This window comes from Ptychodera flava, chromosome 18 (assembly GCF_041260155.1).
Source record: "Ptychodera flava strain L36383 chromosome 18, AS_Pfla_20210202, whole genome shotgun sequence".
Lineage (NCBI taxonomy): Eukaryota > Metazoa > Hemichordata > Enteropneusta > Ptychoderidae > Ptychodera > Ptychodera flava.
The window spans coordinates 9,477,220-9,497,280 of NC_091945.1; the positions used below are offsets into that span (position 1 = coordinate 9,477,220).

Consider the following 20,061-nt stretch of genomic DNA (forward strand, 5'->3'; position numbering starts at 1 on the left):
ATTAGCATAGAACTTTCGAGAGTGGTATCGTTTTGTATTGCTTGGCAATGCGTACATGCTGTGTACTTACCGTTTGTCAAATATAATGAAAAATTATTATGGTAGTGATGCCATAATTCTATTCTCATGTAAATTTTTCGCGCTGAATGACGGGAAAAAATGTCAATTTCACTCAATTTCCATCTTATTTAGATACATTAACATCTCATTTACATAATTGCTATATTCAAAACGCAGCGCCTTTTACACTCATTCCGTGTGTCTCTCGATTTCTGACAATGACGAACATGGCTGCAGTCCAGACTAGCGGTGGGGACAGCGCGAAAAATGGAGTTTCTAACCCACCGCAGACCATCCCTCTGAAGGATCACGATGCCATCAAACTCTTTGTTGGTCAAATTCCCCGAAATTTGGAGGAAAAAGACCTGCGGCCGCTATTCGAAGAGTACGGACGAATTTACGAACTGACAGTTCTGAAGGACCGCTTCACCGGCATGCACAAGGGTAAGCTAATGTAGTATACGCTCCGTGTATCACAACACTGTATTACTACGTGCAATATTTCGCTGAGCATTTATCCCAGCTCGCATATCTGACTCAATTAAAATCGTGACTCGATTCCGTAACGCTTCTCACACATTTCAACAAAAGATTTCGAAATTGTGTGGCGAAATAACCACCGGGTCGCCTTTGTTTTTGCTTCAGGTTGCGCCTTCCTGACGTACTGTGACAGAGACAGTGCGCTACGTGCTCAAAGCGCTCTACATGAACAGAAGACACTGCCAGGGGTACGTAGAAACGCCGCCGTTTCACTGAATATTTCTTGTTTTCATTCATTTATGGAAAACGATGGACAATCTCGCGCACAGTGTGACGTTAGGAATAATTTTCATGGCTAATTTAATAATTCCGTGTACACAAAGCCGATCGATTCGTCACCGTAGCGGTGAAGTGACATGCACACACACACATACACAACATATGATGAGAGTGGTTTCTACGCTACGAAATATTTGAATCCCCGCTCCCCCCTTTGTCATGTGTATTTTTCTCTCGTATCGCCGATCAAACATTTGATCCAAAAATTACTCTGGTCGCGTGCCGCACGATTTTCTTTTGTCATCATATCTTATTGGTGGTCTTTGTTGCGAGTCGGCGAGTTGTCGAAAAACAAAGGCTACCCACAATGAGAGAGATAATGGGTCGTGTTTACAATTCGGAAATGCGAACGCATCGATCGCTCTCCGTCGTGTCAGAAGGTGACACAACAGTGACACAACGCCAAAATGATTAAATGCACTGTGTAGTGTCTTCACCTAGCAGTTTTACATTTTAGAAACGCCATTAAAATTAAGCAAGAAATATCAGGTTGCCTTTGCCGCTGCGCCGTATCAATTTTAATTGACAAATATTCATCCGGCTGAAAATGAAGGGGAACTTGGATTTTGCCGGTTGTCAATATATTGCAGCCAAACCACTCACTTCGCTATAAATATTTTACCACCCAGAGTTCAGCAGTTTCTTCAACTGTCAGTTGTCATAATTTTAGTAGGACACAGTTTTCCCCCAGAAATGTGATGATTTACCGGTTTCTGTCATTTTTTTCGCAATGGTAGAGATCGAGCCAGCAGACCATTAGGGGTTGCTATGGCGGTTTTAATGATAAAAATGATAAAGTAGTCAGCTAGATCCCAACCAGCTGTTCTTTCAAGTGCAGGACACACATATTTGTGATAAGATAAAAAAAAAGAGAGAGAGCCGACTCTTTTCAATTAAAAATTTGACAAGTCTGCAAAGTAACCCCCAAATGGCATTGTGAGCACTTCTCCCCAGCGTCCACTATGATATCACACTATCTGTCACAGCCCACCCAGATGGGTCACAACCTAAGGACTTCAAATTCTTAAAAAATGATAAAAAAATGAAAGTAAATCAGCCAGCCTGGAAGCTATCACACAGAAAGGCAGTGCATTTGCTATATTAATTTTAAATCATTTCCCAGATGGATATGCACACATCAACAGTCCGTTCATTAAGCGTCTCTCTCTCTCAAATTGGAATAATTTTCGACTCCCCATTTAAGGGCACATACGCATCTTATCTTGTCACCTTATCTCGTGTACCAAAGTGCTCCCACATACACTCACAATATTTGAAATTTCAGTCAGTGAAATTCAAGGCTATGTTTTCACTTTTCACCTTGTGAAGAGCAACGCACTCATTCTAACATATAACATACAAATACCATATGCAATCTATCTGAAAACAGCCCAGAGGATATGTGTTTTAAGTGCCACTGTAAAAAAAAAGAAGAGATATCGAAAATATCCAAGACAGTGTGGATGTGATGGACGTATAATCAGTCATCCTGGATTCATCATCCATGTGTCATAGCAGTGTTGTATGAGTTTGCAGTGGCAACCTCTTCCGATATAAGCTGCATGCAATCTCTGCAAGTCACAAGGGAGTCACTCACGCTGTGTATTTTTATGGGCAGTGTTGTGTCGTCTGACGTTCCACCATTGGTGTACATCTTCAGACATTAATTTGGCAACTAACACACTCGCTAAAAATTTCATTATAATGTACATAATCACATTGGGATCACACTTGTTTGTTTCCAATACCCCCATTGATTTTATTCCACACATACTTTTTTGAAAATATTACTGACAGGTTACCTGAGATTTTCTTATCTTCAGTCTCACCGCATTTGTGCAGTTCAGGGCTGGCCTCTCTCATCAGGTTGTGAACGTTTCATTTTCCATGAAACCAACGATTGACTGCTTTATCTCATTAGCCATTCCATTTTCTTCTATTTAGCATTTGAAATTAACTTCGTTATCTGAGATGTTGTGATATATAGCCAGACTGTGATTACCAACCCCCCAGCTGACCAGCTTTTGGTCCCAGTGTTAGATTCTCAAAATCATATAAAAAGTGACAATATGTTGGCTGGGGGGGAGAAGTGAATCATAGAGCTTACGAGCCTGAAGTAATCTCCATTTGTAATGTTTTGTCTGCAGTTCTATGCTGCACACAGATAAAAAAACAAAGATTTTTTATTTTTGACAATTTTTGACTTATTTTTCTTGATGAATTAGTATGCATAATTGATTAGTATAGTAATTCTGGCAATATATGCTGCCTTACTGTGACTTCATAAATGTCTAGTTACATCATCCCTCGCTGTGTTTCTCGTTAATTGGGAAAATGAAACTATATTTATTCCCAAAATTGATATGTACATGTGGATCTTGATCAACTCTGAGAAATAGCTCTGAATTATTCAGTATATTGATGATACTATTGTTGCACACACACACACACACACATTGCTCTGAGTCACCGCTTATGGAGTGTTATTTTGAATTCAGGAATTCAGTCTGGAAGTCAGCGTATTGAATGCTTCTCAGCTAAAATTTGGCGCTTCTACTGTTTGGCGTACATCCCCGCGGTTGTTTCTGAAATACCGCTCCCATAACAGAAACTGCAAGGCATTTGCTATCCAAATCGTCATTCTGTATTAAAATTTCACGTTGAGAACAGTACCTGGTGGGCTCCTAGTTCAGTGCAACATTCTACTCAAAATTTATATCTGTATTCAAAATTATGGGGACAGTAAAAGTGACTGTTTTATCGTGGTTTTTGTATCGTGTCAGCATTGGAGTATTCATAAAATTTATCTAAGTGCCATCTGTAGACTCTGAGATGATATGCTGAAATATGCAGAGTTTAGCGAAGGGTTGGGCTACAATTTGGCAAAATTGGAACACAATACTGTCAATGATGATTTATGAGAATGTTACAATAACAGGCGTCGATGTGAAATTACATTAATTAAGCAAAGATGAGATAAATGACTCTGGCTCTGTTCATCTGTGCTTGCCTTTATAAAAAAAATTAGTTGTCATAAGTTGTTCTTTGAGATCAAGGCTTTGACTGGAGTGTATATTTTGCATTGTTTGTTTTGTTTTCATTAAGTCTCTTTGTTGACACGAAGTAACCCGGCGTTGATGATGCAGTGTTTGACACATCCCCGTCTACGCAGCTATGAAAATTGTGACAAGCGTAAGACGCGTGTCGCTGAACACACATGGCATTTCAATGAATACCAGCGAGTTCATTATTGTCTGAAATCAATATAGCCAGTCTTTACTCTTGTTTGGTTTGTGCTGTTTTTGACAGAATTTGAGAACAGGCCTGCCACTCTCAAATTCCGTCCATTGATTTTTTCCCCCCTCGAAATTTCAGAATGTCAGTTGTGGTGCCAATATTAAAGATTCAATGCATTGTGGCTGGCTATTGAGTGGCAATGCACTGTGTGTTTAGAAACCATGCTACCACTGAACATGTGTTTCTTCACACCGAAATAAAATAAATCATTATATATGTGGTATCGCATTTTCTCTCAACTTCACCGTCTTGCAGAGACCAATAAAGAGCTGTAAGTGCATAGGAAAAATGCAACCAAAAATTCAGAGCAGTGTGTGTTTCTTATCAACAACCTCAATTACATTCAAATCCATCATTGTAAGGCATTTTCATGGATAAGGAGTGCTGGCAGTCATTTCGCTCATAATGGCATTCTACACTACCGCTGTAGACACTTAGACAAGATAATGCTCTCAACGAGGTCTTGCCTGCTCTATTTTCCCAGCTTTTAATGGTCTATGTGACCTCACAGATTTGTTCAGGGGAAGAAAACGACCTTGTCTTGCTTTGTCCTGTCCCAGGTACACAGCACAACACTGTCAATAACAGATACTACGGCCAAGCCAAAATGGAATTTCTTGCATGTCTGTCTATACATCTCGTCATATCAATTAACATCTTGTCAACTTTTTCGCCCCTTATCAATTCTTCTTCCCACTGTCTTCCATCATTCACCATTTTTTATGACTTTATGTCCTCATCTCTATCCCATTTCCAGTCTGATCCATTTCCTTCCCTCCTCTTCCCAAATATCTGCCTGTCTCAACATCTCTCTCCCCTCTCTCTCTCTCTGCACACACAATTCCTTCCTCATATCAAACCACAGCATCAGAAAATATGAAGTTTTTACTCAACTCCCATTTTTGCCTTCTCTTTTTACAAAGGCTGCACTGCAAATTTCCTCAAGAGGAAATGGCATTTTAATTTAAGAGTAAACATGAATTCATAATTCTAACAAGCAAATAGAAATGCCTGAATTATGATTTTAAATTTGTAATTACAGGAAACACAAATCCCACTGCTCTGAAAATTAGAATTTTGAGTGTGCTATATTATGTGCATCTAAGTTGTCAAATCCTGCTTCTAGGCTTTAGATGTTCACTAGAGACTTCAATGACTAAAAAAGGGAATACTAAAATTGTTTAAACACCGTCACTTTGATCATCTACAAATGAACATATTATGAAAGGAAGATTGAAGGTTAAACATTGACTGGTTATCCAAGTGAATATCTAGTCACTTTGAGCTGTGTTTTTTTAAAACATGTTTTGGTCTTATCTTGACATCTAGGAATAAAAGAATCTGTAACGCCATTATTTCTTGCTATTTGCCACTTTGAGTATGACTTGCATATTCCAAGCTGCATTGACAGATCAAAATCACTCTGACAAGACTTCCTGTCTGTTGCCATGGCAACATAATTATGTTGATACTGTCTGCAGACATGTTTGACAGTGTGGCAAATTGGACTTTGCCGGCAAATGTCAATAGGTAATGGTCAGGAAGCCGGGAAGATATATCCCTTTCCAAGGATTAGGTGTTTGCTGTGGATGTTTTTTCTTTTTATGAATCAAAAGCACGACCTCCTGTCAGTTTCGGTGAAGTAGCAGCGATGAGCGTAGATGCTCAGGCGAATACGCCGCTAAGTACGGTGTATTGCAAAGGGCAACGTAAAGAGATTGTCAAAATTTGATGCAAGTTTAAACTGACAGGTGCTTTTGTCGAGTGAGTACGAGCGTAGAACTGATTTTGACGACTGAAAAAATAGAAAGCACTTTCTGTGCCGGCCTGTGCGACAACTCAGTGTTATGAATATTTCATTGTGTCAATTGCTTTGGCCCATTCTGGCATTTAAGTAAATACTAGACATGGAGCCGTGAGAATGGAAAAAACTGTTTAAGTGTTAGATTGTATTGATTTCTTTTGCAAGCCCTGGCAAATACAATGCTTTTGAAATGCTGCCTAAAATATATATTGACATTCAGTGTTTTAATTGTGTTGTTCTCATTTAGTCAGTGCACAAAAGCTTAAGTCAAGAACAGTTAATATTAGAACTGACTGCCTGGAGATGAAAAATTAGAAAATGTAATAGGGGAAGTAGAGCTGTGAGTACGTGTGATAAGATGTTGATGTGATTGCTAAATTTTTATGCATGTGAAATGACATACTGATTTAGACAGTGTTGAGGTAAGCTTAAATAGGAATTGTTAAATTACGGTGATTTTGAAAAGGCTGCAAAACTGCATAGAATTAAAAATCAACATGTGACCGATATGTAAAATTGAAAGATATGAAAAAGGATTTGGGAAAAAAAAATGAAAAAAAAATAAAAATTTAAAATGTTCTTTTATTACCTTATGACCCAATGGCACTGGAGAAAATTTATTGTCAAGCAATAATGTTGAAATTAACCTACATTGAAATCAAGTTACATGTACAGTATATGTACACTATATTTAGTGTTGCACAAATTCTTAAACCGTCAGATTTGAGCATATCCATAACCATAGATACAACCCCAGTTTTTTTTTATCTGTGTGACCTGGAACACTTTGCGTTGGCTGTGACTACAGGAGGTATCAAAATGAGATGATCTGCTGTCATTTTCACCTTGACTTCTAAAACTAATTTATGTGATTATTTTGATTGAGTGATGAATGAGGAAGCCAGCGCTTATCTATTCAAAGTCTCATGGTAATTAGTACATTTTTATCAGCACACTATAGTGAATGTATAATATGTCGGCTGAACCCAGTCAATTTTTGAAATTGATCATTTCCGTTGCCAATATTTTGTATCAAATTTTCTCATTTATAGTATACCTGTGTTAGCCTCTCGGTTCGGTTACTCAGAAATTAATAGCCTCTGACACTTTACACTACACAAAGGGTATTATTTTACAACGATGAGCTTTTTTCATTAACTGTCTTGTTTGCAACTTACTAGAAACAACTCTTAGGCAGAAATGAAATTAATGTTTTCTGTGCAATACAGTCTCAGGACTTATGAATTGACTTAAATGTTTCATGATCCTTTGAAAGTCATTTTTTATTGACATGTGATTGCCAAAAGGTGCTTGAAAAAGTTTTTGAGTGCCTTTCATTAATTGTGTACAGCCTTTTGGTTCCAGAGCCTTGCTACTAAAATTTTAAACAAAGCCAATGAAAGGTCATCATATTTTTAACAATAGATCAGATGTATAGTTGGCCCTCTAGTGTTGGATGACGGAGAGCTATGTTCGTCTGCAATGTGCAGGAGCATTTTCTCACAAACGAGTGTGAGATACAGTAGAAACTTTAAATTGTACGTATGTGGGTGTATTCTTTGAGAATAAGACTGTTGTTGTTGCAGAGAATACATTTACATGACCTAGATGACATGTTTTAATTCTAGGAAAAAGGAAAGCCATCTCAGCAGCATGGGGCTTTCATCGCTGGTGGGTGTAAAGTATTGTGATTCAATAGCTTCCAGGCTGATACTTAGCAAGCTCTTTGGAAATACTGTGAAGTCACTTTGCTAGATAATTATAGATTATTTTGTATGACTTGGTCCAGCCTTGGCTGCTCTTTAATTTCCAGAACCCCACTTAGGTAGTCTGTAATTACAAAATAATTGCTCTGGCTACCTCAGTACCATCCTTTCTTTCATCAACACCCCTCGGGAAAATTCAAAGAAGTTTTGTCACTGCAGTCAATGTGTTTTAAAAAGTGTCAATGACATGGTAATGTCTGAGTTTTGTCAGTGCTTTCATCTTAACAGGAGATTGGAAACTTCTGAAAGATACCTCCATTGAAATCCCTTGGCAGTCTATTATGTTTTAACACAATAGTTTTACCACATTTTGTGCATACGACACTTGCCATTGTTATGTTGCTTAGCAGTGTATCACAGAAGGAAATCTCAGGAAAGACTCATCTTTTCAAGGATGGACACACTTATTTTCCAAAATCAATGTTGCCAAAAATGTTGCAAGAAAATGCCCAGACTTCTGAAAATTACAGATTTTTCAGCATTTGTCTGCACAAGATGGCTGAGTTATTATGTTTCATGAGTAAATCATTAAAATGATATAAGAGACAAAAAAAAATCTGGACAGATTTTACAGCCATAGGTTGCATGTGGAATAGTGCTCTGTGATTTAAATCCCTAAGATGCTCGTTCGGCTTAATCCGTGTAATTCCAGCTCTGAGATTTTAAGGAGAATTAAACCTTGAAAACCATGACAACATTATCGCACACAGTGCAACAATCGAGTTTTGGGTGTTGGTGAATGCTTACAACTTTCTAAGATCAGAAAAGAGTTCTTCTACAGTTAAGATGATAGTAAACGAACTCCACAAGAAAATGATTTGCTTGTTCTGAGAATATTCTTGCTGCCTAAATATTAAGATGGGATTTTAATGAATTTTAATCCTGGCATGTACCTCAGAAAAAGTGTAACCAATCTTTGTTATTTATAATACAGTATAACCTACTTATTTTTGGCTGCCTTGTATATTATATATTCCTAGAAACATACTCCTTAAGATATTTTTAAATTGTAATATGAAATACTGTAGGAGGAATCTTGTGTGCTCCAGTGAGTCTTGCCAAAATTCCAAACTAACAAAAAGTGTAAAAGTGTATCAGATATTCAAAGACTGTGATTTGTGTGTATAAATATGACATTAGCTTGGCCATGATTCAAACAGACCAAATGGAATCCTGCAAACCTTTATGAAAATGATCAGTGTTTCAAATTTTAATTTTGGTACAGAAATATTCCAATCACTCTGCGTACACTGTGACATAATGTACTCTCAACTTTCATATTAATTTCTCATTTTGATGTCATTTAAAGTGAGATCTAGGAATTAGATATAATTTGTGCGATATTCAATGATAGCTTTCAACACTACTGATTCATGTGTATACTACTTTATATGTGGAAAAAATGTTGTTTTATCGCATCATCTCCTGACAAGAATGTGCAAGTAAATTTGCTTGTTTTGCCTCTTGACATCAGCGTTCCCTTTTAAAGATACAGTATTATGGGATATACCTGTATGATATGCGCGGTGCAGTACTTTGCCCCAACAATCAATAGTGCCACGCTTTATTGATCAGTCTGTGTGTGTGCAAATGCCAGTCGACGGAGCATATACCTCGAAATAATTACAAATTTGAGTTTGACTTCCGACTGATAGCGTGTACATTTGCATGCAGACACAAAGGGGGAAAGAAAATGCAAAACTTCTCTAGAATATTGCTTGGCTATTACATCGTTATGGAAACCTGTATCTTAGAATGAGAGATGTTCCTCAGGGAATCGGTGCATTTCAATTATCATGTCCCAAATGGCTTGCAAGACAAAAGTGAAAATACATCACCTAGGATTGGATATATTTCTTCGCGATGTTGATTTCAACCAGCGAAACTTGACTTTTCACATTTTAGATACAACATCCTGTGTGTTTCTTTGCTATAATCTCATGGGGAACTTGTAAAAAGTATGAGAGGGCTCTGAGGCTTTGCAAATTTTAGGTAATTGCATTGCGGAAAGTTGCTATTTTTAATATTTGACGTCAGTGAAACTTCAAACTGCCTTTTCTGGATGTCGTCACAATCAGAAGAAGAAGTTCTAGGTACAGAGGTAATGTTACCACGGTAATTACATGCAATTACTTGGCGCTATCGTTAGGATAGCATTATTTTGATACAGTATTGAAAACATGTCAATTTGAAAGAAAAGTGTGACAGCAAAGAAAATGCTGAACTGATGAAGAGCTATGTGTGTAAATAATCTGAGACATCAGTTGTATCAGATGAATTCATTGTGCTCTCATAGAGTTATTGAAAGCACAAGAGATGAGATGATTTTTCAAAATTCAGAAACAAATATATTCATGTGATGGAAAACAATACTCTGATGACCTTTACATGGATCCACTGGGATATTGTCATTTCAGAAACAAAGTAGATAGAAATGAAAGTTAGCCAGCATTATATGATTGCACAACGGCAGGTATAGTTTGAAAATTAAGAAAGAGTTTAGCAAGCTTGGGATGTAAATGTTGGTGATTTATACGTCACTGAGATATCGCAGTCATCATATTCACCATTAAATATTCAGTTTTCTGTCCTACGCACATGAACAAATGAACTGATCATACCTGGTGTCCCTTGTACAATGTCATTGTTTGGCCATTATCTTCCGTCATGAATGGCGTCATCACACAACAAGATTTATAACGTAATGTGGCTGATAATTTCTTTCAGGGTGAACTGTCCGACAGACTGAAGATAAATTTCTGTGTAACTTTACTTTGTGTTTGAACAAAAGATATTTTTAACGCGTTATTACTTAGAGTTGCATTCATTCAGCTTAACCCACACAGAGGATTTACAAATTAATTACCACATGACATTTATATCCAGCCATGTATGACAGATAAATAGTCTTGCTGCCTCCACATTAAGGTTGCTGTTCCATGCAATATGGCTGCCATTAATTGTTCTGTGAAGCCCTTCAAGAGATCTTGGTTATAAATATAAAACTACGGATGCCAAGGGCTTGTACGTATCAGAGAGTCATGTTTCCGCACCAACAGTCTTACTGATTATTTTGTTATAGACTAGTGTAGCATTTTGGTCACAAACAACAATGTCTTTTCAGTGTGTGTTCCAATTTTATCAGCCGTACTTTAGCTATTGTTATGCCATTCATTCATCTTGTTCTTCAGACCATAGACAGTCGGGGGGAAGAACTGTCTATGTTCACACATTTTTCATTCAAAACCAGTTTTATGATGTCTTTGGCATTGTCAACATCCTTATACTTTCTGAATTTTGAATTTTGAACTTTTTGAATTTTGCAAATACTGCTGCACTTCAAAATTATGCAGTGAGAAACAAATTATTGTTATTTTTACAGTTTTGATGTGAACATGTCAAAATTTTGATCAAAATTATTTTTGGCAAAAGAATAATCTCTACCAGAAGACAAGATTTTAAAAAAGCGTTATGTGGCAGTACGTACTATCTGTGGATTAGAAATTTGTTAAAATGAGTTTGAAATGCAACTTCCTTCAAGATGATGATATAAATAACGCAGATTGGCACTTTTAAAAATGCATGACCAGTCAGAAAATTTTGTACCAGTATCTTGAATTTTAAAAAATTCTACATATAAAGATGAGGTAGTTTGCAGAACATACATCCACAAACACTTTAAGTTCACAGGTTTTTAACATGTTCATGTGGCAAAATCTACTGTGAAATAGCAAAACCATCTCCAAATTTGAGTGTACGTTTTCAGCAGAATGGGTCTTTATCTGAAGAAGGTTTGGGTATAATCTTCATGAATGTGAAAAAGTCTGCATTTTATGGAACATAGTACCATCTTGCAACGTAATTTTGTACTACTTTGTATTATGAGTACCGGTATAATGCAATCCAGTTCTGCAGATGACAGCAATTTCATGGTGGTCCACAATGGCAGGAGTCGGTTCCTTTGAAGTATTAAATTTTGTATTACTGACTCCATGCACACACTGAATATCCAATTTTTTTCTGATCTTCCCTCATAATTTCGCTCTGAATTGAATAAAGTTGTCTTTGACAGAAAATTCCCAGAGCTCTGCAGACAAACACTGCATTCTAAAATTGACCGAAGATCCATTGTTGGTGCCTTGCCTTTCCAACCGGTTAGTTCAAAGTGTTTGTACATGCTGTCTATATAAATGATATTCTCTGCCAGAGATTATTTTGTCATAATTACCCAGGATTGTCCGGTGAATACTGAGCCTTTCCCCAAGGTCTGAATGGAATGATTATCCAGCTCTGCTGAAAAGTTCACCGAAAAAGGAAAATGTTGTTTCAGACAGGATTTTAAGAAATGAGGTCTATATCCCTTTCAAATTACCGTACTCTTCCTGTGTTATGGCCGATACAGAAGAAGCATTGTGATTGGTCAGATCTTGAAGCTTTAACCGAAGGTGGTGTAAGTCAGCCAATTGGCACATGCCTTACTGGTCAACCACACTGCTCAGTAGTGCAAATAATTTTTGGTCTTTTTCTTCAGAATATTCCTCCAAGGATTTAAAATTTTTGTCATTATGATCTGCGCAAAGCTTTCTCATGACAGTTTCTAAGCATGCATGCACAAAATAATGCTCATTAAAAGTTCCTCTTCTTTTTCAGAGAATGCAATTTCATGAAACAATGATGTTCCAAAGAAAGGAGCCTCATATGAGAGTGTTTGCTAAAACATTGCAAAATTGACTTTTTTTTGATAATTTAATTGTCATATGCAGGCTCAGTTTATAATTTTTACTACATAATGCAGAAAATTTGAGTACATGGTTTCACATAAGTTGAAATAATATACAGGTTCATGGCTCTATTTAATTCTTCTCTGATGGCTAAAATATAGATCTGTTTATGAACAGAAGTTGATTATTCTAACAGGTGGTAAAAACACCATGACTGGGTGGCCTAATTAGCCCATAAAGGAGCTCAGAGATTATGGTTGCCGGGAGACTGTTTTGTAACCAGGTAACAGGGTTTATGCAGAAAAGTATCCACAAAGGATGGTGGGGGGATATCCTCACTTCTGTTGTAAAATGTCTGCAGTTTGGGAATCACGGTGATGGTGATCTCTTATGAATAGACTGTGTAATACGGCTATGAGAAGTAACCAAGATGGCTGCCAACAACATGACTGTCAAATTGGGTCTGTGACGTTACTTCATTTCCTTAGAATCCCCAAGGTTTTGTTGTGACATGTCTACAAAGAATTAACAGATAACGACATCTTAATGGCACATAACATGTTGCTACATACAACTCCCAAAGTTCTGGCTAATGGCTTTATTATGCATCTTTTCCCAGATATCACAAAAACACGCCATAAATATTTGGCAGAGTTAATTAATTTCTCATGAACTCAGACGCACTTGCATATTAATCAAAATATTATCTAATTGTCACTGAGATAAATCAAAATTTTACTTATTCTTATTTCAAAATTGGTTATAAATGTCAGAAGTACACGCTGAAATCCTGTGTCATTAGATCTGTATGAGTGTATATTTGTAATATTTTTCGTGTTTCTTCTCCTTGAAGAGAGATGATTCTCAGCAAAGAGGAAGAAATCAGGGATGCCTTTTTCAGACAAAGGGATGTACATGTAGCAAATATCTCCAAGGAAAGTCTACCATGCCGGCACTTTTGTTTCCATGACCACTGATTAGTGGGCTATGAATGCATTTAACAGTTACCAGGAATTATGACAAAGACGGATGCCCATTATCTGCATCTTGTTGAAAGGGTATTGTACAGTGTGTTCTGAAGTTGGGCAACTCTTACAATGATCAACTGTCTGATATTTACACAATGCTTTCACCCTTGACTCCCTATATATAGTATAAGCTTCCAGTCTTCCCAATGCCAACATTTCAGGCAAAAGGGGTTTAAACCATATAATGGAAAACATGCGTGTATTACAGATCTAAGTTACAACAAGATATTTCAGAATGTACTTCAACTGACAAATGTTTCACTGTTTTATATAAGAATTTTATCAAGGAAAATATAGATATATATTTTGTGACAGCCAAATAAAATATTCCCAATTTAATTTCATTCATTGTTTTATTTTGCTGTTGATAGGAGAAATAAACAGTGACTAGTCTACCAGAACACTTTCACAATTTGGTCCAACTTTAATCATGCTTCGTTTCATGATTTTATAAAAAAATATTTGAAGTTCAACCATATCCATTAAAAAGAAATGGCTGACAGTTCAAAGTACATGAAAAGTTAATAAAATGTCTTAGTTACCTTGAAGCGATGTCGGAAAACCAGACTTTGACGTACTTGTGGTTCTCTGACACAGCATCGCTGTCAGTATGATGGATTTGTCTAATCGTCTCCATTGATAATTTTCAGTCAAATTATCTGCTGTGACATTGTTTCAGGTCTTTGAAAGTCCTTTGCTCTGGTTCCAGCTTCCATAATTTTTAATTGATTATGAATTCAACTCATTTACCTATACAGCCACATCAGTTTTGGAATCATCAACATTTTAATTGACGGCCTGATTTCCTGATTAACTTAGGAAACCTTGAAATAAGATGGAAACAGGAAAAACGTACTGACTATCTTGGAATATGCTATCTCTGCTGTAAATATGGATCCTACCGTTTCATTTTTCTAACCCCTTCCAAACTCAGTTTTCTGTTCAACCCTAATGCAAGACACTGAAAAGTTTGACAATATACTGAAGGCAGATACATAAATGCATAAGAGATGGAATGCCAACGTAAATACAGAAATGAGATAATTGTCCCTTGGTTGTTGTGGTATATAACATTTCATAAATTTTATTCCAATCTGGTTGTAACTCTTACAAAATGTGGAGTATAGATTTGCCATAGTACACTTTGATGCCAGCATGAATTGTAGGCAATATCTCAGTGTTGACTGATGTAGGTGAAACATGTGATGCAAAAATCTTCCAAACAAGAGGATTTTGTAATATTGTTCAAAACATGTCAGACTTCTTTTGTGTGGTTTGCAACTCATTAATATGTTTAGGCTCAAGGTCGTGATTATGCAAATTTCTAGTGCACCTACCTTGATGCTGACAAAAGTTGATTATGTCCAATAAAATTGATTGCACACAAGTAAATGAGGCTGAAGTTGAAGGGCAAGTGTCAAAACTAAACACAAGATATAGAAGAGGTTTGACAAGTTGGTTCGGAAGATTTCCACTAGATATTCAATTGATGCATCACCTACTTCAGCCTAGCTTTGTGAAACCTTTGAAACTATCAACAATGCCTCTATAATTATGACAATGCAGCTAATGAGGCAATCTTACAAGGTGTCAACAAGCAAAACGTGATGAGTAAAGATGGAAATGCTAGCTACTTGTCCACCAAGTCCATCTGTCAGATTTCAAGACCATATGTTCTGCAGTTCAGAAATTGGCCAAACCTGATTTGCATCATGGGATAGGTTTTGATCCGTGGAGTAAAAAACAAATAAACAAACCCTCAGAAGTCTGATTTATCATCTGCAAAGTATAGCTTTGTTGATTGTTACGTACTATCTAACCGTTTACGTCAGATCTTTTTAACCTTTATTTCTCTGTTGGTTGTATCACAAATATACATAGTGTACCTTTACATGATAAAAATGTTTGCTTCGTAACAAGCAAGACTTGAGAACTGAGTTGACGTATGTGACACATACTATACATTACAATTCCTCAGTGGAGGTAAAAAAAAAGAGACCACTGTGATTCAACACTATCCTAGGGGGTATATACATTTTATTCATTGTGAAAGGCCCCCTAAAATAAGCCAAATGATCAATACATACATTTTTGTTACTTCCCACTCTTTTCTTTAGACTTGCCACTTTTTGAATGCAGTACTTGAAAACATCACAGTGGTATACATTGTATATTTTTCAAATAGCTTTGTAGTTTGGAAGATAAATCTTCATCCATTTCATACAAGCTGTGCTTGTGACAAAAATTACATTATGGAACTACTGGTAGTATCCCGACATTTCTTGTAAATCTACACATATTTTTCACTGATTTTTATGAAATGATTCGATTTTAATTTTTGTAGAAACACCTTGATAAGTGTAACCCTCACAAAATTTATAAATTTATGAGGTTTAGGGAGAAAAATGAACTTGTATTTGATCATATCCTAAATCGTATCTTCCATTGTAAACTAATACATACAAGAATGCCTTTGACGACACGAAGTGTCAAGATCAATAGAACTGCACTGTATTTGAGGTGCAGTGTGGAATATTATATGATTATGAAATTCATAAAACTGCAGTATATTTTTGAGGTTTGTTTACACAGCTTGAGAAGTGCATGTGAAATTAACCCATCACCCCTATACATCCCTATGCAGAGGTCCAACTTTACCAACGTAAACACCATAATTGAGCTAAATCATTTTCTCAACAGGGTTAATGATTGAGCGTGTATGTAGCGCATGATGCTTTGAAGTGCCTTCATGCAAAATGTCAGAAAAACATGCCCCTTCTTTGTAGAACGTAAAAAGCTTTCAATTACATGTAACTGAGAAACAAATGTGATTTAGAATGAATGCTTGGTAATCATGAAGATTTTAGAGAGTCATTTAAGAATGGACTGGCTTGGTAACCAAGTGCTTGGTGAGTGCTCCTCTTCTTCTGGCGATATTTTGACAGACAACGATAGAATTAATGTTCGTAACACTAGATTTTCATTTTAGGGAGTGTTTGGTTCTGATCATAAAAGTGTGATCTATAAAATACATGTAGCCTCTCTATGTCAGCTTAAAGTTCAGTACAGGTATGTTTGTTGCACTGCAAAGTTCCAATAGCACTGATTGCAAATGTCATTTTTCTCTCTCATTAATATGCATAAATAAATATTTGTATTTTCCGCATAAATGGCGAAAATAAAACCTGCTAGTGTTACAATGGCTACTAAAACTCTCACTAATTTTTATAAATTTATGGAGTTGTCCAATGTCGTGTCTGTGCTGCTATATTTAGTAACTAACCTAAAATCGCGATCAATGCTATTCGAGTTTAAGTCAAAATTTTCCAGAAGGAGAACAGTTGAACTTTTTTCTTTCATGTATACTACTTACTAAACCTTACATTTTCCATCATGGGATGTAAATCCACTGTATGTATGGAAGAAACATGCAGTCACTTTAATTTAGTTTAGATCTCTCAGTGTAATAATAACTAGCTGGTGTCCTGCCATAGATTTCTTCTAATCTATTGTATGCCGATAGTTCTATGGACTGAAATAAGCAAGCTTTGGAAGATTTTTCTCTTCAAAAACGAAATTATGTTATGCAGCAACCTAGTGAAAAAATTATCCCAAAAGAGGAAATTCATTCCTCGGTAATATAATCCGTCGTCAATATTGTGCGTTATTTGCCGTGAATGCAATGAAATCTTGATCACAGAGAAATGCATGAAAAATTAACTCTGTCAGGTTCATTCTAGGGAGAATGAAATTAGTTTGCAGGTCGTCATGGTGATGGACAGGTGCAAATGAAGCAGAAATATTTATCATTGAAGCCTTAGATTGGATGGTTGTGAGCAACTCAGATTAATGAGTCTGAAAAAATGGTAAAATGATCGGCTTTGATTCACATTTCTTTTCATATCCCAGAGCATATGAATAATTCAATTCATATTTTGCCTGCCACTTGTCAGCATTGGTTTATGTTTCCTCAGCCAATGAAAATTTTGCATACTTGTCCAATTTTATTCCAGTTTTGTGATATTTGATTCCAAAGGAACTTTGACATGAAAAATACCCCAGAAGTGACCTTTTGCAGCGTTCTTGTTTTTCTTTTGAAATGTTTTCAAGATTATGTCAACCCATTCACTTTTCATGTTGTAAAATGTTGTGTGATGTTGCAATGAGAAAATGGCTGTCAGATTTCATTGAAAAAATGCAGATACTACAAAAAGCAATCGCTGTTAATGGAATTAAAGCTCAGGAACTGAATTGTTCTGCATTGCATACGCTTCAATTTTTCCTTCTCATTTGAATGCATTCTGCCTTGCTGTCATCCATTCCCAGCCTGAAATATTTTCCCAGTATGCCGTTGCTAAAGGTCTGTGCTACGCTATTGGAAAATGCTGCCATTAGCACATTAATGTGGCACCGGCCATTTGCATTGATTTTTAAGTGGTTAAAAGCATGTTTCTCAATCAGTGTGCCAATATCATTGGGCAGGCATTTGTTTACCCTCACAATGGCTGCGGTATTGAGTGACCTGCTGTAAGTTGAAGGAGAAGACGAAATACAGTGGAGCCGTGCAAATTACTATTTTTTGGAGGGGGAGGGGGCTCTTGTTGCATCAATGCTGGGTGCTCTTTTAGTCAAGAGTGAAGTAACGGAGTTTGTTCGGCAGGGTGAAAAAAACCCTGACTCAAATACACATCAGTTTCAAGAATTGTCTCCAAATTCATCTGTGGGTGTGCAGCTGGATTGTTCTACTCCATCAAAAGGTGACGCAGCCTTGGAAAATGATGAGCTGTTTTGTCATTTATAACAATGGGAAGTGGGAGAGAGACGAAATGATTTGAATTGTGCGCTGTCATGTCAGATACGTCTGCAAATCAACTCAGCTAGCAGATGCTGGGTAGGACTTCTCATTAAATATTTATAATATTATGTCTGTCGCGTGTCTTCAACATTTTGCAGGAAGGAAGTACAGTTGTACATAAGGAGCTGTGTACTTTCTATGGAAAAACGTAAATAGCAGTGCTAAAAATGAGTTTAAGAGAAATGTTGGAGTCCCTGGTATAACTCTATTCTGGTTAGATTAAATTTTCTGAGAGTAAAATGGTCTGTGTATTCAGCCTCTCTATGAGCAAATGTAATTTTCTTGCCTACTTATGAGCCAAGATTTCCATTTGAGCTGTCATCAAGCTGGAAATCTGTTTTCAAGGGAATTAATAAAACACCCAACCATTCCTGGATTGCTTCTTCTATTTTCTCATCTTTCAAAGTCGGTATCAAGCGATTTGGTCGGAGAAATGGCACCATGATTGGACAAATTTTGGGACAAAATTTTTGATCATGTGATATGCAACTACAGTGCGCGTGTTGCCCTGAAAAATTGGCCATGCATACACTACTTTTGAAAATTTCATTTAAATTTGATAACTTAAAACAAATTAAAATCAAGTACATGGACAACATTTTTTTTGTCCTTCTTATATTGCAGCAATTGAATCACCAATCATTGTGTTTTTTTTAGCTAGTTGACGTTGTCTGGCTCTTTAATTTCAAACAAGATTAATTTGCCTATACCTATACTAGCAATACAGCATGAGAAATTACAAAACGAAAGAGGGGTTAATTCCAGTGTATACACGAGAAAAAAAGTGTTTCACTTTAGATGTTGCAAAAATAATTGCAAAATGATAAAAAATTGATGGTTTGAACTAATTTGATAGGTTTATAATTGGGGCAGTGGCAATCTCATATTGCTTAATTTGCTTGATATTAAACACTCTGTTGTTGTAACCATTTGCTTTGAATTTAGCAGTGTCTTTTCTTAGACTAGTGTACAATCAATTTAGCAAAAATTGTGTTTTGCCTGCGTAACCATTCTCAAATACCTTGCTTGCCATCCAGTATTGAATGTGATGTGTGTCAAGCAATAATTTGGAAATTTTCTTCTCTGAACTTATGATATGCTGGTGTCAAGTTTTTATATCTAGGTGATCAATTGCCTGTCAGTCTAGTCTGGTTTAGGCTGAGAAATCAGAAATTCATGTCAATTTTGTGAGTCGGTGGGGAAGGGAGCTGAGCAATTGTTAGACAGTCACACCTGAAATCTCTTATGTGGCCACACTAACCCATTTGTATAAGCTGTCAAATGGACTATTCCATTGGGAATACAGGGGTTGGGAGTGGTAAATGCCATGGTCACAATGTCACAGACTAATTGTCAACATCTGAATGTGATACAGACTACCTTGATTTATAAGAAACACCATATGTAACCAAATCGTGCTTTTCAAAATAATACGCATTTTGCTTTTTTTCTTACTTGGAATAATCTTACAGATTTATGCTGTCCTTACCATCTGTTTTTGACTTGATTTCGTAGCGATGGAAAATTTTGATGAAAGAAAAGACGTCAAAGATCTAAATTAAGGCCATGCCACCCTCAGATCATCGGCACCAACTCTGAATATTCACCGATGATATTGATTCATTATAGTGGAATTTGCATACTGAAACAATACCCAGTAGTATATTCTGCATAAATGAATACTATTATATGGCTATGACTCTAGGCGCTA

The 20,061-nt window shown here is 36.5% G+C and overlaps 1 protein-coding gene across 13 annotated transcripts in view; it reads left to right on the plus strand.

The window, feature by feature from the left end:
• Positions 1-234: 234 nt before the first annotated feature.
• LOC139116798 (CUGBP Elav-like family member 4) overlaps positions 235-20,061 on the plus strand; it is a 119,673-nt gene continuing 99,846 nt past the window's right edge. For 7 of the 13 annotated variants that reach the window (XM_070679463.1, XM_070679465.1, XM_070679464.1 and 4 more), the window contains exons 1-2: positions 237-504; positions 706-788. In XM_070679463.1, coding sequence (XP_070535564.1) covers positions 279-504; positions 706-788 — 309 coding nt within the window. In that variant the 5' untranslated portion in view covers positions 237-278. Of the gene's footprint in view, positions 505-705; positions 789-20,061 lie in introns of all 13 variants that reach the window. The other 6 variants (XR_011548383.1, XM_070679474.1, XM_070679466.1 and 3 more) reach the window with 3 other exon arrangements.